Source organism: Pyrgilauda ruficollis, unplaced genomic scaffold, assembly GCF_017590135.1.
Source record: "Pyrgilauda ruficollis isolate IOZ18807 unplaced genomic scaffold, ASM1759013v1 scaffold21, whole genome shotgun sequence".
Classification (NCBI taxonomy): domain Eukaryota; kingdom Metazoa; phylum Chordata; class Aves; order Passeriformes; family Passeridae; genus Pyrgilauda; species Pyrgilauda ruficollis.
The window spans coordinates 1401109-1428684 of NW_024520318.1; the positions used below are offsets into that span (position 1 = coordinate 1401109).

The window sequence follows — 27576 nt, forward strand, 5'->3', positions numbered from 1 at the left end:
GGCCGGGGGAGCAGTGAGAGCCTCCCCTCTCCATTCCGCCCCTGAGGGGCCGGGAGAGCAGCGCGAGCCTCCCCTCTCCATTCCCGCCCGATGTCGCCGCTGCCGGAGGGGCCCGTGAGGGGCCGGGCGGGACCGCGGCGCCTGCGCGGGGCCCCGGAAGAGGCGGGAGCGACCCGGGGCTGAAGCCGGGATTGGAGCCGGGGCCGGAGCCGGGATTGGGGCTGCAGTCACAGCCGCAGCCGGGCCATGCTCGGGGTGTTACGGGCCGGGCTGGCCCCCGGCCGCCCGCGGCACATCCAGGTACCGGCGGCGGGACCGCCCCGCGCCCGCATGAGGGGACGGCGCCCCAGGGAGGGGAGGGAGCCGGGAGCAGAAGGGACGGAGGGCGGAGGGACAGCCCCGGACGGGCCGCAGCAGCTGCAGGGAACGAGCAGGCACCGGTCACATGGATGGGGACAGGGAACCGGGAACGGGCAGCGGGGCGGGCGTGGAGGGGCCGCGCGGGGTGCGGGGTGCGGTGACCGCTCCGAGGTGACCCTGGAAAGGCCACTCGGCTCCAGGTGACCCGTGACATAGAGTGACAGGAAGCCGTGGGGAAGCGGTTTGGCAGTTTAGCCATGGGCACAGTGAATCTCAGGATAAATAACACTGGAAAAGCCCTCCAAGACCATCGAGTCCCAGCTGTGCCCGATACCCACCTTGTCCCCAGCCCAGAGCTCTGAGTGCCACCTCCAGGAATTCCTTGGACACCTCCAAGGATGGGCACTCCAGACCTCCCGGGCAGGCCCTTCCAAAGCCTGACCACACTTTCCATGGAGAAATTCCTCTTGGTGTCCAACCTGAGCCTCCCCCAGCACAGGTTGAAGCCGTTTCCCCTCGTCCCATTCCTGGCGTCCTGTGGGCTGTGTTGGATCCACTCCTGGCTGAGGCAGTGCCCTTCTCTTGCCTTGCAGCTCCTGCTGACCTCCTGCAGGCAGTGCTCCTCGGGGGTCCTTCCCAACGAGAGGATCAGGAACATCGGGATCTCGGCTCACATCGACTCCGGCAAGACGACGCTGACGGAGCGGATCCTGTTCTACACGGGCAGGATCGCGCAGATGCACGAGGTTGGGCTGAGCTCCCACCAGGATCTTCCTGGGACTTACTCAGCTCCACACTCTGTTTTTCTGCATGAGGGAGGATGCTTAGTCTGTGCAGCATCACTCCTGCACATGGATTCACAGTGTCATGGAATGGTTTGGGTGGGAAGAGAGCTTAAAGCTCACCCATCCCACCCCTTGCCATGGGCAAGGACACCTTCCACAGATCAGGTTGCTCCAAGCCCTCTCCAGCCTGGCCTTGGACACTTCCAGGGATGGGATATGAATTCTTAGCAAATTCCGTGAACTAATTGTTTTATTTCTCCTAAGGTGAAAGGTAAGGATGGAGTTGGAGCTGTCATGGACTCCATGGAGCTGGAGCGACAGCGGGGCATCACCATCCAGTCTGCAGCCACTTACACCATGTGGAAGGACACCAACATCAACATCATCGACACGCCAGGTCAGGGCAGCTGGCAGCACCTGGGCATTGCTGTTCCTTGTGGATACAGGGGATGTGGTGCACCTTTGTGTCCCTGCTTGTGATAGGACATGGAGTGCTGGGTGCAAACTGACAGAGGGATAGATGGGGTGTTGGGAAGGAATTGTTCCCTGGGAGGGTGGGCAGGCCCTGGCACAGCTGTGGCTGCCCCTGGATCCCTGGAAGTGCCCAAGACCAGGTTGGACACTGGGGCTTGGAGCAGCCTGGGATAGTGGAAGGTGTCCCTGCCATGGCAGGGGTGGAATGGGGTTTAAGGTCCCTTCCCACCCAAACCATTCCATGACTCTGTGCTCCATCTCTTCAGCTGATGTCACTCAGTGTGATTCCCTTGGCTGTTGCTCCTTTCCAGTGCATTTATCATTTTTATTTGTATTTGTTATCCAGGCCATGTGGACTTCACCATTGAAGTGGAGAGGTCTCTGAGGGTGCTGGATGGAGCCATCCTGGTTCTCTGTGCTGTGGGAGGAGTCCAGTGCCAGACCATCACTGTCAACAGGCAGATGAAGCGTTACAACGTCCCCTTCCTCACCTTCATCAACAAACTGGACAGGATGGGCTCCAACCCGGCCAGAGCAGTGCAGCAGCTCAGGTTTTGGCATTTACAATGATTCCTGAAATTCCATCCCCAAGGCAGGTCATTAGGAACAATGTTGGAAAGGCTTCTCTTGGGAGCTGCAGTTTGGACTGACACGAGGTTAAATCCTGATCTGATCCAGGACAAATCTCCATTGTCCCAAAACCCCCAAATATTGGTGTCAGCCAAGACCTGCAGTGACCAAGGGCTGGGGTTTGATGTTTATTTTGTTGATGGAACTGTATCAGGACCCACTTTGAGAGCAGCCTCTTCGTTTTCCCTGGATCCTGGTGCTGCTGAAATTCCAGCAGGGAGGTGACACAGGGTGCTTTGGATTCCTGGAAGTTCTGCTTACTCCCAACCTTTCCCTGCCTAATTTGATCCACAAGATAAACTCATTAATACTCATTAAGGGAAAAGCAACTCCCTTAATCAAGCAATCAATCTCAAACTGGTTTCCCCTGCTGCCTTTCCCATGGGAATTGCTCCCTGGGCCTGTTGGGATACAGAAGGTGGGATAGAAAGCCCTAAACCACAACTGGGTGGTTTTTATCCATATTGGCAGATTTGGGCACTGTCCAAAGGACAAGACACAGGGATTTTGTGGGAGGGGGATGTTGCTCAAAGACCATCCAGAGCACACACATGGACATTACTTTTTTCCTCAATAATTCCCGTTTTCCCCTTTTTCAGATCCAAGCTGAAACACAATGCAGCTTTTGTTCAGATTCCAATTGGGCTGGAGGGAAACTTTAAAGGAATTATAGATCTCATTGAAGAAAAAGCAATCTATTTTGATGGGGCACTTGGGTAAGTCCTGGAAATTGCTTCTTTTATAGCTGGAGCTGCTCTTTGCAGGAGGAATTCCTGCAGTTTCTCTTCAGAGATGAAACCCAGCTCTCTGGAAGTTTGGGAAGGGCTCGTGCTGGGGCTGAGGGTCCCCCTGCAGCTCTCCCAGTGCCCGGGGCTGCAGGGAGCTCTGGGTGGGGGTGGCTGCAGCAGGACTTGGTTCCTGTGAAGGGGTGGTGGCCACTTCCCTCCTGGAGAAGCAGGAGACTGCTCCGTGATGGGATCCTGCAGCGTGTGTGGCTCCCTGGGATGAAGATCAGCTGTGGCTGAGCTGTTGGGAGCTTTTCCTGATCCCTGCCAGGAGTGGGAAGGACTCTCCCACACAGAGATAACACGCTGATGTTCACAGGGGATTTTTTCCCAGGATCCACGTGAAGGGTGGATCATTCTCAGTCAGGGTGGTCACGCCAGGGTGGGCAGGCAGATCCCTGTGGAATTCCTGGGGGTCAGTGTGCTCCTGTGTGTGCAGGCAGACCCTGAGGGTCGAGGAGATCCCGGCCGAGCTGCGGGCGGAGGCTGCGGAGCGGCGCCGGGAGCTCATCGAGTGCGTGGCCAACGCCGACGAGCTCCTGGGGGAGCTGTTCCTGGAGGAGAAGGTGCCCACAGCTGCGCAGTTAAAGGTACCTTCCTTGTGCTCCCTGTCCCCTCATTCCTTAGTAAATGTATCAGGAATTCTGTTCGCTGGAGTTGTGTCACCTCAGCTGAAGTCCAGCTGCCCCCGGGGAAGGCCCATTCCCAATCTGTTGAAGAATCTTGGAGAGCAGGTTTTATGGGAAGCCCTTGTGTTGAGGGGTGTCCAGGGGACTGTGGGAGCAGCTCTTTGCTCCAGGAGTGGAGAAGCCCAGGAAAGCCAGGGGATTGGGCTGTGCTGCAGGAGGAGTTCACAGGGACGTTTTTCAGCTGGCAATCCGAAGAGCAACGCTGCAGAAATCCTTCACCCCTGTCCTTGTGGGCAGTGCTCTGAAGAACAAAGGGGTGCAGCCACTGCTGGATGCTGTCCTGGAATACCTTCCAAATCCTTCTGAGGTGGAGAACTACGCTCTCCTCAACCAGGGGTGAGTGCATCCAGCAGCAGCAGGAGTGTCCAGGGGCAGGGAGAGTGTCCCTGCCCCTGGCACTGCATGGCCTTTAAGGACCCTTCCCACCCAAACCAGTCTAGGATTCAATGGAATAGTTTCAAAGCAGGAAACATTCCTAACAACATCCACAATCTTTTACCACTGGTATCAAACAGTGCCACCAGCATTTGGCACAAAGTCCCACAGCTCCTCTCATTCAAGGGTTACTCTGTGCTGGGATTTTACCACATTCACTGTTGCATTTGGACAATGATTGTCAGATAATTCTTTAGAATTGATGGCAGCCCTTAAAACCAGGCCTGCCTAGAGGAGGGAGCACATCCCAAGTGTGTGAATAGTGTTTTATTCTTATGGACATGAATCCCAGAATGCCTGAGGCTGGAAGAGAGCTCCGGAATCTTTGAGTCCAACTGTGCCTAGTTCTCCCTTTGTCACCCAACCCAGAGCACTGAGTGCCATGTCCAGCCCTTCCTGGGACACCTCAAGGGATAGGTACTCCAAAGCTCCCTGGGCAGCCCCTTCCAAGGCCTCACCACCCTTTCCATGAGGAAATTCCTGCTGATTCCACCCTGAGCCTCCCCTGAGGCCTTTCCCTCTCCTCCTGTCCCTGTTCCCTGGAAGCACAGCCCACCCAGATGTGTGAACCCCAACGGCAGAGCCTGTAAATGTTTAGAGGAGACTGCTGTGTTGGTTCCTAACCTCTGCTCCCTCTCATCCCTGTTTCTCAGGGATTCTCAGGACCAAACCAAGTTCCTGTTGAACTCTGCTCGTGACGATTCCCAGCCTTTTATCGGCCTTGCCTTCAAGCTGGAGGTGAGTCTCCCTCTGCTCCTTCCCACAATCATGGAGAGAGCCCAGGTGGTGCTACCAAAACTCACCTACAGCAGGCTTTTAAATCACTTTATACTGAAAAGCAGTTTATATTTGACTTCAATTGAAATTTAACTTCTTTTTTTAAAAAAAGGCTTCAACCATAAAATCCACAAGTGCTGCCAATTTGGAACTTCAGGGTGGGTTGTGGACCTCAAGTATTTCCTGGTTTTCTTAGCTAGAACTTGAACATCTGGGGGGTTGTTGTCTTAACTGAAATATTTTCAGGGGAAAATCCTTCACTTAGAAACAATGGGACATGAGAGAGTCAGAGAGGAAAAAGTGCAGAGATTTAAGCAAATAAGTTGTTTGCTACTTAGACAGCAGCACTTCAGGATTCCTATGGAAATGGAAAATGGCTGGCCACATTCCATGGTAGCATGTGTCTCTTGGGAAGGTTTGGGAGTGAAAAATTGGTTCAGAAAATTGCCAAATTCCCTTGCAGAGCCAAATGAAAGCTGTTAAGAATCTTTCGTTTCCATTTGTAGTGTGGAAACTCACACCACATGTAGTCAGTGCAGCTGGTGCTTGGAATTGGTGCTGGTGGCTAGACAGAGACAAAAAATAAATTAGGGATTGATTCAAAGGATCTCCTCCATGGATCCACCTTGGGCAGCACCAGAGCCCAGCCAGGGCTGCAGCCAAGATGAACCCAAATGGTCCCAAAATGCACGAGCGCTCCCGGGGTCTCTCCCTGGGATCAGCTCTGCTCCATGTGCACATTGCAGTTCAGTGTCCAATTCCAGCTCAGCCCCTGCACTCCCATCCTGCTTGTTTTTCTCTCTCCAGCCCACGGGGTTTGTGCTCTTGGGCTGAGATTTGGATCATTTGTCCTTGGTGCCCAGCTGGAGCAGGAATTGTTTTGTCTCCCTGCTCTGTGCAGAGCTCACCATCCCCTGGTGTGAAGCTCAGAACTGCACACTAAAGCAGCTCAGGATCTGAAACAAAGAAAAGCTAAAACCTGAGGTATCTCTGAAGAATGATCCCAGAATGATCAGATTTTGATGGTTGTGCTTGCAGGCTGGCAAGTTTGGGCAGTTAACCTACGTCAGGGTGTACCAGGGGATGCTGAAGAAGTCAGATTACATCTACAACACCCGCACGGGGAAGAGGGTCAGGGTGCAGAGACTGGTCCGGATGCACTCGGACAACATGGAGGTGAGTGGCTCCCTGGGGATGGGCTGCCAGCCCTGGATCACCCTGGGTGTGTCAGCACTGCCTGAGCCCCTGGATCACCCTGGGTGGATCACCCTGGGTGGATCAGCTCTGCCTGAGCCCCTGGATCACCCTGGGTGGATCACCCTGGGTGGATCAGCTCTGCCTGAGCCCCTGGATCACCCTGGGTGGATCACCCTGGGTGGATCAGCTCTGCCTGAGCCCCTGGATCAGCCTGGATGATGATCCTGAAGCACAGGATGGTCTTTGCTTCTAAACAACTTTGCTTCTTGTTTGATCATTAATTAATCCAAGCTGAGCTCTCCCTTTTGTCCTTTGAATAAAGAGGGAGATTTGCAGGGCTTTTTATCCAAGCTGGAAGTTTTTAAGGAGCTCAGTGTCAAGCTTTAAAAGACAATGTTTATGGATCTTCTATAATCCAGGTGGAGTTTGGATGTGAGAGAATCAGTCTGGGAATTGATGGTTTGGGATGGAAGGGACCTTAAGGATCATCCAGCCACAAGGGCAAGGACACCTTCCACTATCCCAGGGTGATCCAAGCCCTGTCCAGCCTGGCCTTGGACACCTGCAGGGATCCAGAGGCAGCCACAGCTTCTCTTAGGCCAGTGTTGTCTGCAGAGGAATTTTCCTTCCCTCAGGATGTAAATGAAGTTTATGCTGGGGACATCTGTGCCCTGTTTGGGATCGACTGTGCCAGCGGGGACACGTTCACAGATAAAACCAGCACTGACATCTCCATGGTGAGCCCCCCTTGCCCTGGCTGCCTCAGGCACTGCCAGTCACCAGGATTTTGCTGGAATTTATAATCCCCTTTTCCTTGGCCACACAGGAATCCATCCACGTCCCTGATCCCGTCATTTCTGTGGCTATGAAGCCTTCCAACAAGGTAGGAGCCTTTGGATCAGCCTCTTCTCCCCGAGTTCCCTCCCTTTGCTGCTTTGTGATTTCATGGAACAGTCTAAGCACTGTTTGGAAGTGTTTTATCCCAATATCCAAGATTTTATCCCTTGGATAACCCAGGGCTGAGCTGGATGCTGTCATTCAGCCAGAAACATGAACTTGAAATAAATAATTAACACTTTAATCAAGAGTTTTAAGTCTTCCATAAAGTAACCCCAAAGAGCAGAAATGCTCAGTAGTGGTTGGGAAAACTTGAGGCTTTTTTCTTGGAATGGCTCATGGATGTTGAGTGAATCTTGGCTTGTGTTTCAGAATGACCTGGATAAATTTTCCAAAGGCCTGGGCCGCTTCACCAGGGAAGATCCCACCTTCAGGATCCACTTTGATGAGGAGAGCAAGGAGACCATTGTCTCTGGGATGGGGGAGCTGCACCTGGAAATCTATGCCCAGGTAATTTGGGAAGCACATCCCATGGATTCTGCTTCTGCCTGCTTTTCCCATCTCATCTTCCTCCTCCCTAATCCTTCCAGCTGCTTAGGGAAAAGCTGAACTTTAAAGTCAACTTTTGAAGGTTCTTTCTCTCCAGTGGTTCCATTCTGAAGGTTTCTAAAAGGAAATTTTGCCTGGAATATTTTTAGGATTTGGTACAACCCATAAAAATGTATTAAACACTACACTTTGCTCTAGTAGCCTTTGCTTATAGTAATTAATAATACCCAATTATAATTCTACAGAAAAATCCCCTGTTTCTGTGGTTTTAAATGTATCATTCCCTAATAGTAGCTGGTGCAGGGGAAAAGGAGTAGTTAGAGGGATTTGTTTCTTTCCAGCTCATGTCTATGTTTTAATCTTAACACAAAAAGATGTATCTTAAATATTGACAGAATGAAGAAAAAGTGATTTTTGCCTTGAAAAACTTGAATTTTAATAACATAATTAATGCTGTTTCCTTTTCCTGCATATGAAGCTGCAGGTCTTAAAGAAGTTGATGGGGAATAATTTGTTAATTTTTAAAAAATTACAGAAAGCCCCAAAAATCAACCCAACGCCCAACCAAAAAAGTGATTAATCCTGATGAAGTTACTAAATAGATCCCAGTGGAATAACCCTGATCACTGTGGATTTTTCCTGCAGAGAATGGAGAGGGAATATGGTTGTCCTTGCACCATGGGGAAGCCCAAAGTTGCCTTCAGGGAGAACATCTCTGCCCCTGTGCCGTGAGTACTCCTGCTGGGAATTGTTGCATTGCCCCCCTTGGAGGCAGAGGAAGTCCCTTTGGAATGCTGGGATCACAAATGCCCAGGAAGGTTTCATTTAATGTCTTGTACTGTGGTTGGTCCCCGCTCCATCACCTTCCCCTTCTGGGTGTGGGAGCTCTGACGTGTTCCCCTCCATCACCTTCCCCTTCTGGGTGTGGGAGCTCTGACATGTTCCCAGGGGTGCTCAGGAGTTCCCAGGGGTGTTCCCAGGTGCTCCTCAGGAGTTTCCAGAGGTGCTCAGGAGCTCCCAGAGGTGTTCCCAGGGGTGCTCAGGTGTTCTCAGGAGTTTCCAGAGGTGCTCAGGAGCTCCCAGGTGTTCCCAAGGGTGCTCAGGTGTTCTCAGGGGTGTTCCCAGGTGTTCCTCAGGAGTTTCCAGAGGTGCTCAGGAGTTCCCAGGGGTGCTCAGGTGTTCTCAGGAGTTTCCAGGGGTGTCCCCAGGGGTGCTCAGGAGCTCCCAGGGGTGCTCAGGAGCTCCCAGGTGTCCCCAGGGTGCTCAGGAGCTCCCAGGTGTCCCCAGGGTGCTCAGGAGCTCCCCGCTCCCGCGGCGCGGCTCTGGGACACTCGGGCCCCGCGCTGGGGGTGCCACAGCAGGGTCACCTCCCAGGGCAGCACCTCCTGTGGGGCACACACAGCACAGTCAGCAACCCTGCTGCCCCCTCTAGCCAGCCAGGAGCTTTCTAATGGAAAACTTGGGAATTAAACCCGAGGGAATGGGAGTGCAGGGGGTCAGGAGCAGCAGAACTGGAGCTGGGAGGGAGATCCCTGGATTATTACAGGCAAGAGCTTCCCTTCCCAATTTTTTGTGGTTTTCCTATGAAAACACCTGCTCAGATCCCAGAATTTTGCTGGAGAGTAGCACGGGATGTAAATGCTGTTCTGGCAGCCAGTTTCTGCTGGGGGTTACTGGGATTGCTGAGGTCTCTGTCCTGGGCCATGGAGGCATCCACAGCCCAGCTGGAATTCAGCTGAGCATCCAGGATGCTCCAGCTGCCCCTTCCCTTTATCCCTGCCCACTCTGGCACAAGGGAGAGCTGGGAGGGACCAGTTTTGAACCTCAGCCATTCCCACCAAAGCCCCAGGCTGGAAGTTGCTGCTGTTGTTCTGGAATGCTGAGACAGGCAGGGATGGGGACCCTGAGCTCACCCTGCAGGATCAGATCTGTGTCTAGCTGGAGCTCACACAGCTGCAGTCTCAAAACACCCAAAAAAGGCTTTTTGGGAATAAAAATATTTACCTGGGACACCATGTCATGGAGTAGAACCACAAAGTCAAACTGAAGATCTTCATCACTTCTTTTCTGGAAAGACAGGATGAAAAGGCTGAATTTGGGGATTCTCCCACCTCAGAAAAAGTGGTTCAGTTCTCTGTGGTTATCACAAAAATTCCCTGATGGATTTCAGGTAAAACTGGCAGCTCCTGATCACAAATGAAGCAGGTGGAGCTCAGGCACTGTAACAAAATTAACAGTTCCTGGTTTGAATTTCTGTGCCCTCCAAAACTGCACTGGAGACACTGAATGTAAAGCTTTCAGCTGCTAATTCCTGCCTTACAGAGACCAGATCTGTCAGGAATTCTTTGGGATGGGAACACCTCATTCTAGCAGGTGTCAGTTTAACCCAAACAATCCCAAATAAAATTGGCAGGAGGATAAGGACACTCCAGAGGCCTTTCTGTGAGTGACAGCCAGGGATTCTGAGTGACAAAATAAACCCTGGCCTTTGGAATAGATTATTTTCCTGTGTTTTCAGGGAAAAAGGGACAAAACTAGAGAGATGGCAGCTGGGTTAGTTAACAGTTATTTGTCTCCTTTATCCTTAAGTTTGTTAGAGAAAATCTTTGAACTCTTGCTGGTGCACAGCTCTGCAGCAGCTGTGAATTCTCTAAAATGCCATCAGAGGGAGCAAAACATTCACAAATCCTACTCCCACAAGGAATTCCTGTCTTTCCTTCAGACCCAGAAATTCCTGGGAATTCACTGTCTATGCAGAGGGACAAAACTTCTGGAGCTTTCCATTTTCTAAACACTAAATCCTGCTGCTTTTCTGTGGCTCCTGTGGAAAATTGCCTTGAATTTAAAGCTGATGATCACTTTAGGGTTATTTTTAACTCAGAATCTATTTTCTCTAATAGAACACAGCAAAACTGGGAGGATCTATGGCATTCTGTTAATTTAGTTTATTGTCCTTGCCACAACTGCTTAGCTCATGAATACTTTCCAGGGAAAGCCAAGGCCAGGCTGGATGGGCTTGGAGCACCCTGGGCTGTGGAAGGTGTCCCTGCCCATGCAGAGGGGGAATGGGATGAGCTTTAGTGTCCCTCCATCCCAGCCCAGTCTGGGATTCTGTTCCTGCTGGTAACTCACCACTTGCTTCACGTGTTTAACTTGGGCAAGGTGGAACTTGGTGTTTTCAGTGGAATTCTGCCAGATCACGTAGCCAGAGGCCACCCAGGCCAGCAGGTGGATGGGCTCCAGCTCTGGGGGAACGTTCCCATGGCTGTCTGGAACCAAAATAAACACTGCATGTTAAAGAGAGCCCTTAGCAGAGCATTGTCACCTCACACAGGGCTTGCTGCTCCAATCCCTGTCACACAGCCTTCCACAGCCTTTGGAAGAGCTGCTCCATCACCACAGAGTTTTCCTCCCACTTCACACAATCCTGCAGTGGTTTGGGTTGGAAGGGCCCTTCAATCCCATCCAGTGCCACCCCTGCCATGGCAGGGACACTTTCCACTGTCCCAGGCTGCTCCAAGCCCCATCCAGCCTGGCCTGGGACACTTGCAGGGTGTTCTCCTCCACTTTTTTCTCTTGCTAGAAACTCCAGGTCTCAAAGGCAGTGCTTGCTCTGAGGTGAGAGCAGCCCCTCGTTGTGCATTTGGGGTGTTGGATGTGCTGTGCCAGGACACCCTCAGAGGGAGCAGGGACAGTGCCAGTGCCAGCTGGTTTTCTAAAACACTCAGAATCAGGAATAAATGCAGTGGCTGTGCTTGTAGACCCCCCCCAAAAAGAGAAAGGTGAAGGCCTGAGCCCTCTCCCAGCCCTGGCTTGTACCTGGGATGTTCTCAGCCACAAGCTCCTTTTCCAGGCTCCTGATCCGATTGTAGAATTCCTTGTCTGCTTCCTCTGTGCTCCTGAGCTCTCCCTGCACTGTGACCTGCACATCTGGAGCAGAGGTTTTGCTGCCCAGGTGGTACAGAACCTCAGCAGTGCAGTTGACAGTCCTGTCCTGTGGCAGAGTTAATGATGTGCATTATTATCTGATAGAATATGTGTATAACCAGGGTCATTTGCACTTCTGAAAATGTCATTTTTATGTAGTTGCTGTTTTCTCTGAGTCTGGTCTGGAGAGGTTTGTGATTATTTAAGACAAGGTTAAATTCCTGGCATTTCTGTGAATGTTTAAGGGTGGGATTTGCTTTCTGCAGTGGTTGGGGTGCAGAATGTCCCTTGTGCTGTTCAGTTGGAGCTGGGTGATGATGAAATGTCCTTGTCCTCCTTGCAGCATTGTCTGGTGGTGTGGTGCAAGGTACCATGTGGTCAGGGTGTTCCTTTTGGTTAAAATTCAGCCTTTTTGGGGCCTGATAGGTAGTACAGAAAAATCAGGAGCATGATTCAAAATATTAAGTGCTGTGTTCAGAGAGTGTGTAATTAAACCAGTCTGACTCACTTTGTCCAGGACATCTTCCAGCTCCAGTTCCAGGTAGTACTTGTGCCCCACATCATCAATGTCCTAAAAAAGGGAAAATATTAATAACATTTGTTTTGGCAAATGTTGAATGGCTGCATCCTGGACAAAATCAGAGAATCCCAGGATGGTTTGGGTTGGAAGGGACCTTAAATCCCATCCAGTGTCACCCCTACCTTGGTCAGGGACACCTTCCACTATGCCAGGTTGCTCCAAGCCCCATCCAGCCTGGCCTTGGACACTTCCAGGGACAGGCACTCTGTGCCAGGGCCTCTCCACCCTCATTTCTGTCCTTGAACACCCCTGAATTGCCAATTTTGGGCTCCTGTGTGATGCTATCCATGAATTTGCTGCTTGGTTAAATACTCCCCTAAAAGCCTTCGGTGCTTCCTTCTATTAATTCCATTTTGCAGGTTATTATTAATCGGATTGTGTCCTGTATTTTTCTGGCTATAAAGAAGGGAGCAGGTGGGGTTTGCTGTGCCCTTGTTTTGGGAGGGGGTTTGCTGTGGCCCTGCAGTGCCAGGTTTGCTGTGCCCTTGTTTTGGGAGGGGGTTTGCTGTGGCCCTGCAGTGCCAGGTTTGCTGTGCCCTTGTTTTGGGAGGGGGTTTGCTGTGCCCCCGCAGTGCCAGGTGTCCCTGCAGACCCCGGGCAGGGCTGAGCTGTGTCCTGGCAGCCACAGAGCACCCAGCACCCTCCTCCTCCTCCCCGGGAGGTTTCTCCTGGCCCGGTGCCCGTGCCGTGCCCTGGGCAGGGCTCTCTCGCGGTGCTGTCACCGCAGGTGACACACGGGGTGTGTCCCACAGCGCTGACCCGCCCGTGGTGACACCGAGCTCTGCCAGGACCCCCAGACGGACCCAGGTGGTGTCACCCCCGCGGTGACAGTGCCACAACCCCAGAGCAGCCGCGGCTGGGAAGGACTTTGCCCATCGCGCAGCCCAGGCGGGGTCAGCGGGACGCGCCCGGGGGCTTCGGGATGTCCCCAGAGCGGGACCCTCCACAGCTCCCGTGCGGCTGTCCCCGTGCTCTGCCCGCTCCATGGGAAAAGCCCTTGCCGGTGCCGGTTCCCGTGCTGGCCGCCGGTGCCGGTTCCCGTGCCGGCTCCCGGTTCCCGTGCCGGGTGCCGGTTCCCGTGCTGGGTGCCGGTTCCCGTGCCGGTTCCCGTGCCGGGTGCCGGTGCCGGTTCCCGTGCTGGGTGCCGGTTCCCGTGCTGGCTCCCGGTGCCGGTGCCGGTTCCCGTCCCGTCCGTGTCGCTCACCTGGTGCCGGGCGCGGCGCAGCTCCCGCAGCTGCAGCCCCCGCCCGGGGCCGCCCCGCAGGTACCGCAGGTACCCCACGGCCACGGCGGCGGCGCGGGCGGCCGGGAAGTGGCTCGGAGGCAGCTCCATGGCCCGGGAGCCGCTTCCTCCTCCCGCAGGAAGCGCCGGGCGGGGCCCGAGCGGCCGGGGCGGGCTCCCGGGCCGGGTGCTGCGCGGGCAGCGCATCCCTGCACAGCACAGGTATCGGCGTGTCACACGGCGTTAGATGCGATAGCGGGAATGAATCCTTCCCCGGGAGGGTGGGGAGGCCGTGGCACAGGTTTTCCGGGGAATCTGTGGCTGCTCTATCCCTGGGAATGGCCAGGTTGGACGGGGCTTGGAGCAGCCTTGGATAGCAGAAAGCGTCCCTGCCCATGGAATTTTGAATTTAAATTCCCTTCCAGCCCGAACCAGTCTGTGACTCTGTGAAATTCAGAATGGGAATGTTTTCCACAGAAAGCTGTGGATTGTGTCACGAGTGACGTGGTGTCTGGGGGGTTGTTGGGGTTTAGGTTTGAGTTCACCCACAAGAAGCAGTCGGGAGGAGCAGGCCAGTATGGCAAAGTGATCGGAGTGCTGGAGCCCCTGGAGCCAGAGGACTTCACCAAACTGGAATTTGAGGACAGAACCATTGGCACAAATATTCCCAAGCAGTTTGTGCCCGCTGTGGAAAAGGTACAGACCATTCTCTGTGACACACAAAATCCTGATTGCTGTTGTGTTCCTGCAGTACCACCCACATTTGCTGTGCCTGCCTTGCCCCAGGAAGGGAGGCTTTTCCCGTTGCTCCAGTGGCAGCAGGATCACAGCTGTGTGGTTTTACTCCATGTCTTGCATTCCTGGGGTTTTCAGTTAATTCAGGAGCTGCTGTTGTCTTTGGTGGTGTGTACTGCCCCTGTTTCCCTTGTGAGAGCCTCAAGCTGCTTTTTCCTGGCCTCTTCTGGTTGTGGTTGTGGCCCCACAATTCTCCTCCCAACCCCAAAATGTGTAACTTCTGTTCTTCTCTGAGGCCAGTTGTAGAGGAAACTGTAATTAAGCTGCATTTCCTGCCTCAGTTCCCAAATTCTCTTTCTTTATCTCCTCTGTGACTGCCTCACTGTATAATTTATTACACACAGCTTTAATTAACCTACCAACATCTTGGAATTCCTGTAATAATCTGCAATTATTCCTTTGTTTTTCCATGCTGCAACACTTAAAGATTTTTGGCAAATCCTGAAAAAACCATATTCTTAAAGGAATCTTGTTCTCCAGGCAAGAGCTCTTTCCACACTGAGCATTCTTTTGGGGTTTGGCCATGGCATCTGTTAAAAAGGCAAACCCTGAGGCCGTTTTTCCTTGTTGTGTGATTTTTGTTTGTACAATCAGACTGAGGTGGCAGAGACTGGCAGTGCAGAGGCTGCAGGTTCTGCTGCTGATGGGGAGGTGTCGTTCCCAGGGCTTCCGAGACGCCTGTGAGAAGGGTCTGGTGTCAGGACACCGCATCTCCGGGGTGCGCTTCGTGCTGGAGGACGGGGCCCACCACATGGTGGACTCCAACGAGATCTCCTTCATCAGGGCAGGAGAGGGAGCCCTGAAGCAAGGTACAGCCTCCTCCCTGGATGGGTTCTGCTGGCTGGTATCCATCCATCCATCCATTCATCCATCCATCCACCTGTTCCATCCATCCATCCATCCACCCACCCACCCATTCCATCCATCCACCCACCCACCTATTCCTTCCATCCATCCATCCATCCATCCATCCACCCATCCACCCACCCATTCCATCCATCCACCCACCCACCTATTCCATCCCTCTCTCCTTCCGTCCATCCATGCTTCCTTCCTTCATTCCATCCTTCCATCCCTCCCTTCATCCCTGCAGAGCTTGCCTAGTTTTATGGAGCAGAACATGTGCAAGAGTTTATAGAATTCCTGAGGGAGGCACAATAATTCCTGTGGTGTACAAAGGAAATCCTGTTTTTCTAGAATTCAGTACAGCACCACCAGTTTCATCCTTACAGGGTAGGAAGAGAACGTTTGGCCAGACTGGGCCTTTTTGAGGAAACATTCCTTCCCTGAAGGAGAGGTTGAACACTGGAAGGGGCTGCCTTGGGAGTGGTGGGGTGACAATCCCTGGAGGTGCTTAGACAACGTGTGGATGTGGCATTTCACAGTAGGGTTTAGTGAGTACAGTGCTGTCAGCCAAAGGCTGGTCTTGATGATCCTGGAGGTCTTTTCCAGCCTTAATGATTCTGTGATTGTGGCTCCAGGAGGAGAGCCAAGAGCTGGAATTCCATGTGTTGCTCATGGTTTTTCCCCAACATTAACCATAAACATCTGCTGCTGTGCATGGGAGCAGCTTGCCTTGCCCCAGGTTCACCTTGATGTTGGATTCCTCATTCCATTCTTCCCCCAGCCATGGAGAACGCTGCCGTGCGCATCCTGGAGCCCATCATGGCCGTGGAGGTGGTGGCTCCTGTGGAATTCCAGGGGACAGTGATAGCAGGGATCAACCGGCGCCACGGCGTCATCACGGGCCAGGACGGCTCCGAGGGCTACTTCACTCTCTATGCTGAGGTCTGTGCTCACTGCTCCTCTCCTTTCCCTCCCCTTTCCTTTCCCCTTCCCTGTGTTTGATTCAGTTGTTTTCCTCAGTTTATATGGATACAGTTGTAGGTTGACTCAATTTCATTTTTCTTTCTTTTATCTCCCTCCTAAAAATGATTGGAGAGGATCACTGGGTGTTTTCCTGCTGGGTGAGGGGCTCAGGACAAGCACACCCTGTGGCCCTTCTGCTTCCCAAATTATCCTTGGAGGAATGTCTGGAGATACCTTAAACCTTGCTGGTTGACTCATCACTGAATTTAGGATATTCCAGCTCCTGGTGCACTCAAAGTCTCAGATTGTTGAGGTTTCTTGCTGAAAACACACTGCAAATAGAAATTAATTAAAGTAACAGATACTTCACAACAGCAGACCAGCTAATCAGAGCTGTTTACAGGCAGCACTGGCACTTTATGTCATAATTGGGATTAATTAGCTGATAGCCCAAAAGTGATGGGAAATTTTGAGTAAATATGTTTGGATTCTAGGTGCCACTGAACGATATGTTTGGATATGCCACGGAGCTGAGGTCTTGCACAGAGGTGAGTCCTCCTGGTCCTTTTTGCTAGAACATGTTTGAGTCTGTAAATTTGGGCTTATTGGATCATCCTGTCCATGGCAGCTGCAGCAGGGAATGAGATCAGATCAGACCAGAGCTGTGGAATTGCTGGCCAAACAATTCTCTTGTACCTGAGGAGTTTGTTTGGGTGGGCTTGTGGAGGATCCCTTCACAGACAGGAGCTGTGTGCCCAGCAGGGTTGCACATGGCCCATCCTCATTTTCTTTTCCCAACTCTGCAGGGAAAAGGGGAATACACCATGGAATACTCCAAATACCAGCCCTGTTCAGCCAGCACTCAGGAGGAAATCATCAACAAATACCTGGAAGCAACAGGGAGACTTCCTGCCAAAAAGGGCAAAGCCAAGAACTGATGGGATTCCTCTGGAGTCCACTGAACAGTTTGTCCCAGTCTTCTCCAACAGCTCGCTTTTCCAAGCCATGGAAGCAGCCCAGGCTGGCTGGGTAAGGTGGGCTCCAGTGGGATTTGGACTTGGAATTTTATCATAGAACCTTTCCTCTGGGGTGGTGTCAGCAGCACCAGGGGATCACCACGGGATTGCTCTGTGTAAATGCTCTTGTAACAAGTAGACGTTAAAACACGGCTGATGGTTTGTCTTGATCAAGATCTATTAAAATAATTTTATTTTTTATTTGATACATCTTTATTTGGAAATGTTAAACTGAGATAAGAGCTGCTGGACAGGTACAGGGTGTGGGACATCACTTGGCACGTGGTGCTCCAGCTTCCCTCCAGGGAGCAGATGGAATTTTCCCCTCCAAATCCTTTGGAAATGGCACAGGATCCTCCAAAGTCTCAAGCCACTGGGCAAAGCCATCAGTCAGTGCTTGTCACCAAATCCACTTTCACTGGTGCACAAGGATGGAGCTGAGTTGCCAAGGATGTTGGGAGGAGCTGCCTCTTCCCAGAGCTGGGAACAAGATGGAATTACTGTGGATATGTGGATTTAATGGGCTTGGTGATGTGGATTTAATGGGTTTGGGGTGTGGATTCATGTATGGGCTTGGCTTTTGGCTGTTGCTTAGAAATCCAAACCCAAGATCCCTTTTCCCAGAATCTCACAATCCAGAGGGTATTAGAAATCCAAACCCAAGATCCCTTTTCCCAGAATCTCACAATCCAGAGGGTATTAGAAATCCAAACCCAAGATCCCTTTTCCCAGAATCTGGCAATCCAGAGGCTGAGTTGCAGCTGATGTTCAGCTCAGGAATCACTTGACTTTGCTGACTCAAAGGCGTTAGGTGAGAAGATATTCCCATAATTCTGTATTTGTAATTATTCCCAGAATGTCCACGTTGAGTTTTCTTTCCTCCTTCCTGCCCTACTCAGCTGAAAAGTGTTTTTGCAGATTCCAGTAAACAGGGAGTGAAGTTCCAGTTCAAACCCAGCGACATTCCTGGCACAGCACTGGCGTTGCTGCTTCCCAGACAGAAACAAGTGGAGCAGCCAGGCTGCTTCTCCTCTGGAAAGGCTGGAAAATGATTTATGGAAACCTTGGGAAAGGATTTGCCAGGGCCTGGAGCTGCTGATGGATCCCAGGCGAGATGTGGGGTGTCCGTGTGGCGCTGCCTCGGGACAAATCCCTGATTCCCGCACATCCATGGCTTTGTTTTTGGGAATGCTCAGCTGGAATTCATTTCCAGAAAAGCCCTGCAGGTTCTCAGACATTTGGAAGTTTTCTAAAACAAGCAAATGTAGCACTTTCCCCAAAATTTGGAGATGTCTGATAAAAGCAGTGTCAACACAGGACAAGAACCAGGGTGGGTGTGATTTTATTTGTGTTTCTGGGGTTTGTATTTGTGTTTCTGGGGTTTATGTTTGTGTTTCTGAGGTTTATATTTGTGCTTCTGAGGTTTATTTCTATTGATGTGATTTATATTTCTATTTATGGGGTTTATATTATGTTTAGACCAGTTGTGATGTGAATTCCTGGCTGATGAGTTCTGCCAGATGTGCTGGTTCTCCACAAACCTAGGAAAGAAACAAACCCCAAATTTTGCTGTATGATTTGAGGTTTTAGGCTGGAACCTTGGCCTAAAAGCAGCTGGGGGAGACTTTGCCTTAGAATTCCACAGCTGTGCTGCTTATCCAGAAGTTCCTGTGGAGTTCCTGAACTGCTGTGAGTTTGTGAGCAGGCAGTTCCAGCACCCTGCTGCCTGGGAAGGGCCTGATCCTCTCATCCAGCCCTGCAGACCAGAGGCAAAAACAAGGTAAGGAGACAAAAGCAGAGCCCCAAAGTGCCAAATCCATCCTATTTTCTTGACTCAATTCCAAAAAAAATATTTTAATCACCAGCTTCTTTAAGGAATTTTGAAATTTCACTCCCTGATTTCACATTTCTGATGATGAGAAATGTTTTCTTCCTGCAGGAAAGAAAACACCAGGAGGGTGTGGAATGCTGCTTCCCTGAGTTTATTGGGTGCTGAGGGGAAAAGCTTCAGTCAGGAAATCAGACTTGTGTAAAATGCTGGAATTTGGGAAGCTGACATCACCCAGCCTAAAAACATGCAGGGAAAGCTGCTGTGTGAAATCCTTGGATTGTTGTTCCCAATTACAGCTGGAGGACTGTGAAAACCACCCCAAGTTAAACACAGCAGCCACCCCAGAGCCTCTGCTCCTCAGGAACGTGGTGTTCTTGGGAAGGATTTAATTTATCCTGCCACAAACCTGCCTGATGGGGGAAAAAGGTGACTTTGGGACAGTTTGGCACATGGCAGTGAGCAGAGGTGGCACAGTGATGGATCTGCTGGGAAGCCAGCTGGAGAATTTGGTGGCACAGGACGAAGCCATGACTTTGTGGTGGGGCAGGACGTGGCAGGAATGACACAGGAGCTGTTCCCAAACATGGGGATTCATCCACAAGGAGCCTCCCTGGCTCTGCAGGTCTGGTTTGATTCGAGGTGACAGAGAAGGTGGACAATTGGGCTCCAACAGCAGCAGAAAGAAAACCCAGCCTCGACCCTGAGTGATGGCACTTGGTTTATTGCAGATGTGAGTTAAAAATCAGCATGATTCTAGCCCAAAACATGACAAAAAATTAGTAGGCAAATCTCTCCTAGTGACAGACTAACGCTTTGCTCATGATTTTTATCCAAATATATTAATTTTGTTTACAAACTCTTAAGTAACAGTTAATTAGTGACATCAAATCAACTGCTGTATGTTCATCTGTGTATATATGGAGTAGCAGAAGGTTCAGGCAGAGCTGCAGAACTTGAATCTCACCGTTGAAGAAGTGACAGGAATTAATTTTGGCACAGAACAATCAGTGAAACCACTCCCAATCACTGACTTGCATGGAAGGATGATCCCAGCTCCAGGTCTGTCAGCACAAGGACTTGCTGACTGGATCCATATCCACAAAACTGAGGATTTCACTTAAAAACTGGCTCCCTTTTCAGCAGAAGGGCCAGCAGCTGATCCAGACTCTGCCCCAGATCCCTGGTCTGCACCGTGGGCCTCGGAATCACAGAAATGTTTCACTTTCAGAGGCTGCCCGGGGAGCCACGTCAGGCGCATGTGACAGGAAATGATTTCCTGGAGAAGGGATTTAAACACAGATCTGATATCCTGATGCAGCTCAGCTCCTGCTGGCAGGAGGGCTTCTTCACGTGCACTTCCTTACCTGGGTTGGCATTTCATGCAGTAGCACAGTGTAGTCAAACTCAACAAAATCGTCTTTCCTGATCTGGGCAGGTGTAAAAAGGGAAAGAATTATCAGGAGCACAGGTTTATATTGTTAAAATGTAATGTCTGCTGTGATTTACTGGAGCTCAGGGAAGGAGGTGAGCAGGGCCCTGTGGCTGTGGTTGCTGGCTGCAGTGAGATGGGTTCTGATTATGGAAAGAGGGAATTAGGAGCCTTTCCTGCATGGAATGTTTGAGGACACCAAGAGCTGTGTGGCTCTGCAGCCTGTCTGCACTGAAACCAGGTGCTAATTAATTGAATTTAACCTTCAATTATATCTGAGAATTACATGAACCTCTCCTTCAGAGAGATGCTGAATAGCTGAGGAGCCAAACCTGGATCCTGCCCGTGGATCCCAGCTGGCTGAGGGCTCTGGAAGTGCTGCTGGATGTGCTGCAGGCCTTGGAGTTGCTGCCCAGCCCAGGTTGGTGTCAGGTGTGAGCACAGCCCGGGCCAGAGGCTGCTGGGCTCTGCCCAGGGGCTCAGGAACTGCAGCCCCTGCAGAAGCCACCCCTGCAGATCCAGGTAAGGACAATTTTCCCAGCAAAACGTGGCCAAAGTGCTCGTGCAGAGGTGGAGCTGCTGGTGAGGAGCAGGCCCTGGGATCTGGGGAATCCCCCTCAGAGCAGGGCTCTGTGCTGCCCCGTCCCTCCTGCCCCACTCACCCACTGCCTCACGGACTTCACTTGGGCCAGGAAGTATTCCAAGGTCTCTGTGGACTTTTCCCACATGATGGAGCTGCTGCCAAGCACAGCCAGAGTCCACACTGGCTCCAGGGCAGGCTCAATGTTGCCATAGCTGTCTGCAAGGCAAGGAGAAAGAGAAAATAATATTAATTCTGGCTGGGCAGCAGAAGAATGATGAACCTCAGAGCAGTTTTGCCTGGCACAGCACCATTGCTGCATGGGGCTCCTCCCTCTGATGTGTCACAGGGAGCAGGGAGGGGAATGATGCTGAACCTGCAGTCCCAGGGGAGTGTAAAGTGTGGCACAGCTGACACTGCCAAGAGAGGGATCCCCAAGATGAGGTGAGAAACCAAAAAAATCCACAATAATGGAAGTCCTTACATAGCTGGGAGAAAAGATGGGATTTTTCCAGGATGGAAAAATTGTGTTGGTCATCCTCAGTGAATTTCCAGCCACAGCTGGGGAGGTGTGTGGGTTTGGGCACTTGTTATTCCTGGAGGACAGTCTGCATTGATTTGACTTAGAAATGGTGTGGAGCTGCTTTTAAATCCAAACCACCCTCAAGGATGGTGCTGAGTGCCAGTGGTAAATCCAGAGGGGCTCTGTACTCCCAAAAATCCTTGGGGAGGTGGGACTGCTCTGACAGCAGGATGGGCTCAGGGTGCTGCTGTCAGTAATGTGTCTCCTTTTCAAATGCTTGTGTCCTTTGAGATAAAGTGAAATCCTGGTGAATATTTGCAGGAATATACCTGGAATGTTGTTTGCAGTTATTGGTTTGCTTTGGTGCCTGAGCCTTTGGTAAAATGTGTTGTCCTCTTCCTGGATTTCCTTCTTGTCTTTGGTGTGGGAGCACTTGATGCTGACAACAGGACGAGACTTCTTCTTTGGATACAGCACTGTAGCCAGGCAGTTCCCAGCATCTTCCTGTCAAGGGAGGGTTTAAAACTGTTCTTTTTAATCAAGATTTTATTTACCAGCAATTCACTCTTTGTATGAAGCTGTTCAGGGGTTAGGAAAGTGTCAAGAAGGATTTTATTTTTCTTTTTTTCCAGGAAAGAGGTTAAAACCACAAGGCTAAAGGGATTTAACAGAAGGTTTTAATTAATGCTTGTCCTGCTTTCAGGACATGACAGTGTTCTAAGTCATCTTGGAAATATGTTTGTGAGAGCTCAAGAAACAACATTAATTGATAACAGAGACTTTCATTGTGCCAGCCTTGAAACAAAAATAATCTAAGGTTTCACAGTAAGTTCTGAAAATCATTTTAATTCCACAAAGTGTGTGCCAAAGAAGAGGACAGCAAAATGCTGCTGACAGCTGGGGCAGAGTGAATGGAGGGGCTGGAACTGGAAACACCATGGAGCTGTCAACTCCTGATTCCCATTTTGGGGTGTGGACAGCAGGAGAACGGGGAGCAGAGAGGGGGAATGGGGCCCACACTGCCACACTGTCCCCCAGCCTGGGCCACTGCACAGTTCCACTCAGGCCTTTGGCTGCCTCAATGACTCGAGCAAGAATTCCCTTTGGGATTGAGGCCTGGTGATCACTCAGGTGAGCCTGGGAGCAAAGACAGGCAGGGAGGAGCAGACAGGTCTTTCCACGGTGGCAGATCCATTTAGGACACAAATGTCCCTGGTTTGGAGCTGCTGGAGTGGATTTAATGCCCAGGCTGAGGAGGAAGAGCAGGAACTCACCCCAGTCCTGTAGTCCTCAGTGCTGAACTGCAGGTAATACTTGTGGCCAGACTCTGGGATGTTCTGGAAGAGAGAGGATGGAGCCAGCAGTGGAATTAAAGCCTTATGTGCTGCAAGGAGCTCTGAGGAAGGAAGGTCCTTCTGAAATTCCCTGGTTTTGAGTGCAGCATCACTGATTTTTAGTCTTTCTTGGTGTTCAAATTCAATTCTGGCTGTTTACAGGATCCAAAGCAAACCTTTGTGTGTTATTTATCTAACCCTGAGCCTTCCTGTTGCCAGCACTTTTCCCAGGAAATGTTTAATGGTACAAGGTGAGTGGAGTTTCATACCCACAGCAGATCCTCAGCTCAGCACCTGCCTGTGGCACCTACACAGAGCTGGAAAATGCAGGTAAACAATTGCTTTAGTACTCTGTTCTTGTAAAATCCCCTCCTGGAGCTTTAGGATGAGGCAAGTCCAGTGTGGAGCCAAATCTCACCATGAAGGAGGTGCAGGAAACAGAGAGGATGAGCTCAGACTTCTTGATCATTTCTTTCCTCTCTGAATCCTCCTTCTCCCCTTCTGCCCTTTTTGTGTATTCCCTCAAACACTGCCCTCAGAGTGACAGTGGGACATGGGCAGAGTAGTGAAAGCTGACTCTCTGAAATGCAGGACCATCAGAGAAGGAGATTGCAATGAAATCCTCAGAGTGACAGTGGGACATGGGCAGAGTAGTGAAAGCTGACTCTGAAATGCAGGACCATCAAAGAAGGAGATTGCAATGAAATTAGGGTTAGAAGGCTCTCACCTCGTGCAATGACCACATTTAAGTCTAAGATTCCAATTGCTGTAAAGCCATCCAAGAGGTGTTATTGCTATGGTTTACAACACCCCTAATCTGACTAAATTTGGGGATTTTTACAGTGACCCAGGATTACTCCTGTGTGTCATCAGTCCTGCAGGTGAGAGAGGCTGCAATAGTCAGCAGGACCTTTTTAAAAGAGCAGAGAATTCTGTGTTTCTGGGGGTTTTCAAGAAGAGATTCCCTCCTGGTTTGCAACAACTCCCCTGTAGTACTGCTAGTAGCTACTACCACCCTACTTCTGCTCCCTAGACAGCTTGCAAATGATGCTACACAGCTAAAACAAATATTTAGTCTGGTGTGAACACCTGAGGCTTCCTGAGCTCACCAGGGAGAAGGGAGATGCTCCATATGGCACGAAATAATTGTACAAAAGTCTTTGTAGTCCCGAAGGAAAACTTTTATTTCCACTATTTTTTCCCACTCTCGTCCCAAAATGCTGTTACCCAATTCCAGAGTGTGGGCTGAGCAGAGCTCAGGGATGTCTGGCAACCCCCAGGGAAGCAGCCAAAGATAAAAGTGTCCAAAAAGAGAAGAAAACAAGTGAGTAATTCATTTTTCCACTCAATATCTGGGTCACGGGATTCTTTTACTTCTGGGCTCCAAATTACTGCAACTTTCCTGACAGATTTTTAGTCCTGGGAAGGCCAAAACAGCAATTTCAGAGCAGCTTCACTGCAGGTCCCTGAGGAATCAGTTTCTATCAGTCTGCACTTCCCTCACTCCCCACAGGCACAGAAAGGGAGGATCCCTCTCTCCCCACCTCCTGAGGAGGTTTCCATCTCTCCCCTCTGTTTTCCCACCAGGATTTTCCCCTGGGCTCAGTTTTTGCCTGGATCACTGAGCAGGGAGAAGCTGGGACAGGAGTCAGAGCTGCCCCTGCTGTGGATTCTGCCTTTCCCACCCAGCGTGGGGCTCTGACTGTTGGGCATTAATAGAACATTTCTAATTGATTTCTGCTATCAGGGAGCAGAGCTGTGGTGTTGCTGTTGTGTCCAGCTGAGGCTGGGAAATGTCCACCTGGGTATTTGGAATCGGATTTCCTAGTCCAATTAATGCAAATGTTGCACGAGGTCACCTGGCTTTTCCCTTTCCCCTTCACCTTCCTACTCCTGAATTAGGATTTCCAGGACAGAATGGGATGGGAAACTGCTCCCAAAACCTTCCCTTTAAGTTCTGGGATCTTCAGCTGGCACAAACTAATGCTTCATTATCAAAAGTGTGTTTTAAAGGGTAGGACAACTCCAGGAGCTGCTGTTTCCTAGAAGATCCTCAGTCAAGAGAAAAAAATGGACAACAAAAACCATCTGCATCCAACAGCAAGGTAAGGATTATTCCAGGTTTGGCATTTTGTTGCCAGGAAAGAAAGTCTCATTCTACCTGAACTTGAAAGATCTTTCCCATCTAAGAGTGTTCCCAGTCCTGTTTCCAATTACCAGTTTCACCAGCTCGTGGGCTAATAAAGTTAGAATTAAATTACAGTGCTCATTATTAAATTCCACTAAAAATCATCCTGATTTTATGAGATCCAGTAATAGAGCAACCAGTAGGAAATTAGCCCACTTTAGAAAATAATTAAAAAACAGACAAACCTAAAAAAATACCCCAATCCCAACATTTCTGCCCCTTGCCTTCACGTAATACAGCCAATTCCTTGCAGGAAATTCTTTTCATTTTTTTCCAGGGGAGGACAGGAAAGAAGGAAGTGCCCACTTTTCATGCATTTCTCCTCTTGTTTTCACTGAGTGTGCAAAAAAAAAAAAAAAAAAAGGGGAGGTGGGGGGAATAAACTGCAGAGAGTGGTTCCAGGGAGCTCCTACAGCACCCAGCACTGAGGAAATAAGGAGCAATTTCACTTCTCTATAATGAGCCAATTATTTTCCTTCCTGTATGAGGAGGCAGGTGGCTGATAGAGGGTGGAAAAACCCCTTTCCCTCCCCACAAATATTCACTTATTCTTCAGCCAGGCACAGGTGTTTTATATAAGGAAATATTTACATGCAGACATATGCAAAGTGCCCAGGAAATACAGAAGGAACATATGTACTTTTGGAGAGTATAAAAGAACAGAGAATTCCTGTCATAGGTGTTTGTAGCAATTTCACAGGATAATTTCAATATCCCAGGAGCACTTCCATGCTCAGCACCCAATAATCTCTGTAACACAAGGGCTGCATTAATTAATGCATTCCAAATATTCCTGGTTAGTTTGGAAAGTGGAGATTTAACACTACACCCTCTTACTCAGTTTTAGGAGCTGCACAGGACAAGTAGTGGAAGATCTCCAGATCCTGGAAAGGATCCAGTGGAATCCAGTGCTGCCTTTGGCACCTCACACAGGGAACCCAGAACAAGCAGCCCTTGCTCTCAGGAGCTGCCCAGCAGAATCCAGAATCCAGAATTTGTTGTTCTGGGAACCCAGAACAAGCAGCCCTTGCTCTCAGGAGCTGCCCAGCAGAATCCAGGATCCAGAATCTGTTGTTCTGGGAAACCAGAACAAGCAGCCCTTGCTCTCAGGAGCTGCCCAGCAGAATCCAGGATCCAGAATCTGTTGTTCTGGGAAACCAGAACAAGCAGCCTTTGCTATCAAGAGCTGCCCAGCAGCAGGAGCACAGGGCTGGATTTAAATCCCATCCCTTGGCTCTCCAGGAAGGTGATGCATTCCTTCCAGGATCTACAGCCCGGGACAAACATTCCCCAGAAGTTTTTGCCTGATCCTGTACTTTCAGAAAGTGAATAAGCTGTAAAAAGCCCCCAAAACCTAGAGGAGAAGGACTGTACCCCAGTACCACCTCAAGCATCCCCGGTAAGCTCCCCGTGATGGGAAGGCTCTGTCCCTGTAGCTGCTCCTCTCTGGGACTCCTGTCCTGTTCTGCCTCCTCAATTCCATGTGACTTTTGGAAGATTACGGTGTATTTTCTGGTCGGAACCGCACTGCCTTTAAATGAGCTCTAGATGAAGGTGTGAGGGAGGGACTGCGGGACAGCAGCTCCTGAGGAGATCCACGGGTCCCACGAGGGACGAGGCTGTGGGACAGCGGTCCCTGAGGAGAGCCAGGGGTCCCTGAGGGAGAGGGGACAGGGGTCCCTGAGGAGAGCCAGGGGTCCCTGAGGGAGAGGGGACAGGGGTCCCTGAGGAGAGCCAGGGGTCCCTGAGGGAGAGGGGACAGGGGTCCCTGAGGAGAGCCAGGTGTCCCTGAGGAAGGGGAGAGGGGACAGCGATCCCTGCGGGGACCCGGCTGTCCCCGAGGATGGGGCAGCGGCTCTCAAGGGAAGGCGCCCGGTGCCCCGCGTGGGGACGCGCTCAGCTCAGTTACATATAACAGTACTAATATAATAATTACTGTTAATTACACTTTCCCAGCGCCCCTGTACGCCCCGCCGGCTCCCCGCTTACCTTCAGCGTAGCCTTGCGGACCTGCCCGAGCGCCCTGAGCCCGCCGAGGGATCCCGCCTGGAAGTTGCGGTACTGCAGGGCCACCCACGCCGCCGCCGCGGCCGAGCGGCTGCCGGGCTGCAGCTGCTGCACGGCGAGGCTGCCCCGGGCAAAGACGAGCGCGACGAGCAGCAGGAGGGCGGGCGCTGAGGCACGGAGCCCCGGCAGGGCGCGGAGCCCCGGCATGGTGCGGGCAGCGGCGGGCACTGGGGCGGGCTCGGCCCCGCTCCCGTACAAATAGCGGGGCCCGGCCCGCTGCTCCCGCCCGCCCTCCGCCCGCTGCCAGCGCCCGCCGGAGGGCCCGGCCCGGCGGCGACTCCCCTTCCCTCAGCCCTCCCACCCCAGAGCCCCGCGGGCTGAGGGGAACCGGGACGTTATGGGGACCCGGAGGCTGAACGTGCTGGGGGGACTTGAGAGGGACCGGGGTATTGAGGGGAGCCAGGGCGTTTGAGCGGGTCCGAGGTTTCTGAGGGGAGCCATGGGAATTTTAGCGGGTCTGAGTTTTCTGAGGGGAGCTGGAGGAATTTGAGGGGGTCTGAGAGTTCTGAGGGGAGCCAGGGGAATTTAAGGGGTGTCAGTATGAGGGGAGCCTGGGACACTTGATGGGGACCAGGGGTTCTGTGAGGAACCAGGAGGATTTGAGGGGGACTGAGGACGTGGAGGGCAGCCAGGGGCACTTCAGAGGGACCAGGGGTTTTAAGGGGAGCTAGGGGGAATTGAGGAGAGCCAGAGGAGCTTGAGGGGCACATAGGGTTCTGGGGGGGTCAGAGGAATTTGAGGGGTCCTAAGGGAAGCC

General features: G+C 51.4%; 3 protein-coding genes across 3 annotated transcripts; 1 reads left to right on the plus strand and 2 right to left on the minus strand.

Annotated features, from left to right (window-relative positions):
• The first annotated feature begins 163 nt into the window (after positions 1 to 163).
• GFM1 (G elongation factor mitochondrial 1) lies at positions 164 to 17068 on the plus strand. The gene is made up of 18 exons (XM_041467614.1): positions 164 to 300; positions 954 to 1106; positions 1410 to 1542; positions 1966 to 2170; positions 2849 to 2965; positions 3474 to 3624; positions 3905 to 4059; positions 4812 to 4896; positions 5974 to 6111; positions 6768 to 6869; positions 6959 to 7015; positions 7342 to 7479; positions 8164 to 8246; positions 13781 to 13943; positions 14707 to 14851; positions 15670 to 15830; positions 16346 to 16399; positions 16658 to 17068. The coding sequence occupies exons 1-18, from the start codon at positions 247 to 249 to the stop codon at positions 16787 to 16789; spliced, it is 2226 nt and encodes a 741-aa protein (XP_041323548.1). The 5' UTR covers positions 164 to 246; the 3' UTR covers positions 16790 to 17068.
• Positions 8419 to 13773, minus strand: LXN (latexin). Its single transcript, XM_041467645.1, has 6 exons — positions 13230 to 13773; positions 11954 to 12016; positions 11338 to 11512; positions 10651 to 10787; positions 9523 to 9585; positions 8419 to 8903 (listed from the first exon to the last, which is right to left on the minus strand). Exons 1-6 carry the CDS (start codon positions 13452 to 13454, stop codon positions 8811 to 8813), a joined length of 756 nt encoding a protein of 251 aa, XP_041323579.1. The 5' UTR covers positions 13455 to 13773; the 3' UTR covers positions 8419 to 8810.
• Positions 17069 to 19403: 2335 nt separating the features above from the next.
• On the minus strand, positions 19404 to 27103 carry LOC121353644 (ovocalyxin-32-like). The gene is made up of 6 exons (XM_041467644.1): positions 26742 to 27103; positions 22505 to 22567; positions 21560 to 21734; positions 20790 to 20926; positions 20063 to 20125; positions 19404 to 19974 (listed from the first exon to the last, which is right to left on the minus strand). The coding sequence occupies exons 1-6, from the start codon at positions 26964 to 26966 to the stop codon at positions 19816 to 19818; spliced, it is 822 nt and encodes a 273-aa protein (XP_041323578.1). The 5' UTR covers positions 26967 to 27103; the 3' UTR covers positions 19404 to 19815.
• Positions 27104 to 27576: the final 473 nt, after the last annotated feature.

Coding starts and splice junctions, on each gene's coding strand:
- LOC121353644 (XM_041467644.1), bottom strand. CDS start 26,966: ATGCCGGGGCTCCGCGCCCTGCCGGGGCTCCGTGCCTCAGCGCCCGCC. Junction 21,735..22,504: donor CTGAGGACTACAGGACTGGG/GTGAGTTCCTGC, acceptor CTCCCTTGACAG/GAAGATGCTGGGAACTGCCT. Junction 19,975..20,062: donor TGCATGAAATGCCAACCCAG/GTAAGGAAGTGC, acceptor TCCCTTCTCCAG/GAAATCATTTCCTGTCACAT.
- GFM1 (XM_041467614.1), top strand. CDS start 247: ATGCTCGGGGTGTTACGGGCCGGGCTGGCCCCCGGCCGCCCGCGGCAC. Junction 7,480..8,163: donor ACCTGGAAATCTATGCCCAG/GTAATTTGGGAA, acceptor TTTTTCCTGCAG/AGAATGGAGAGGGAATATGG. Junction 8,247..13,780: donor AACATCTCTGCCCCTGTGCC/GTGAGTACTCCT, acceptor GTTGGGGTTTAG/GTTTGAGTTCACCCACAAGA.
- LXN (XM_041467645.1), bottom strand. CDS start 13,454: ATGCGCTGCCCGCGCAGCACCCGGCCCGGGAGCCCGCCCCGGCCGCTC. Junction 11,513..11,953: donor TGGAAGATGTCCTGGACAAA/GTGAGTCAGACT, acceptor ACTCTGCCACAG/GACAGGACTGTCAACTGCAC. Junction 10,788..11,337: donor TGTGGCTGAGAACATCCCAG/GTACAAGCCAGG, acceptor TTTTGGTTCCAG/ACAGCCATGGGAACGTTCCC.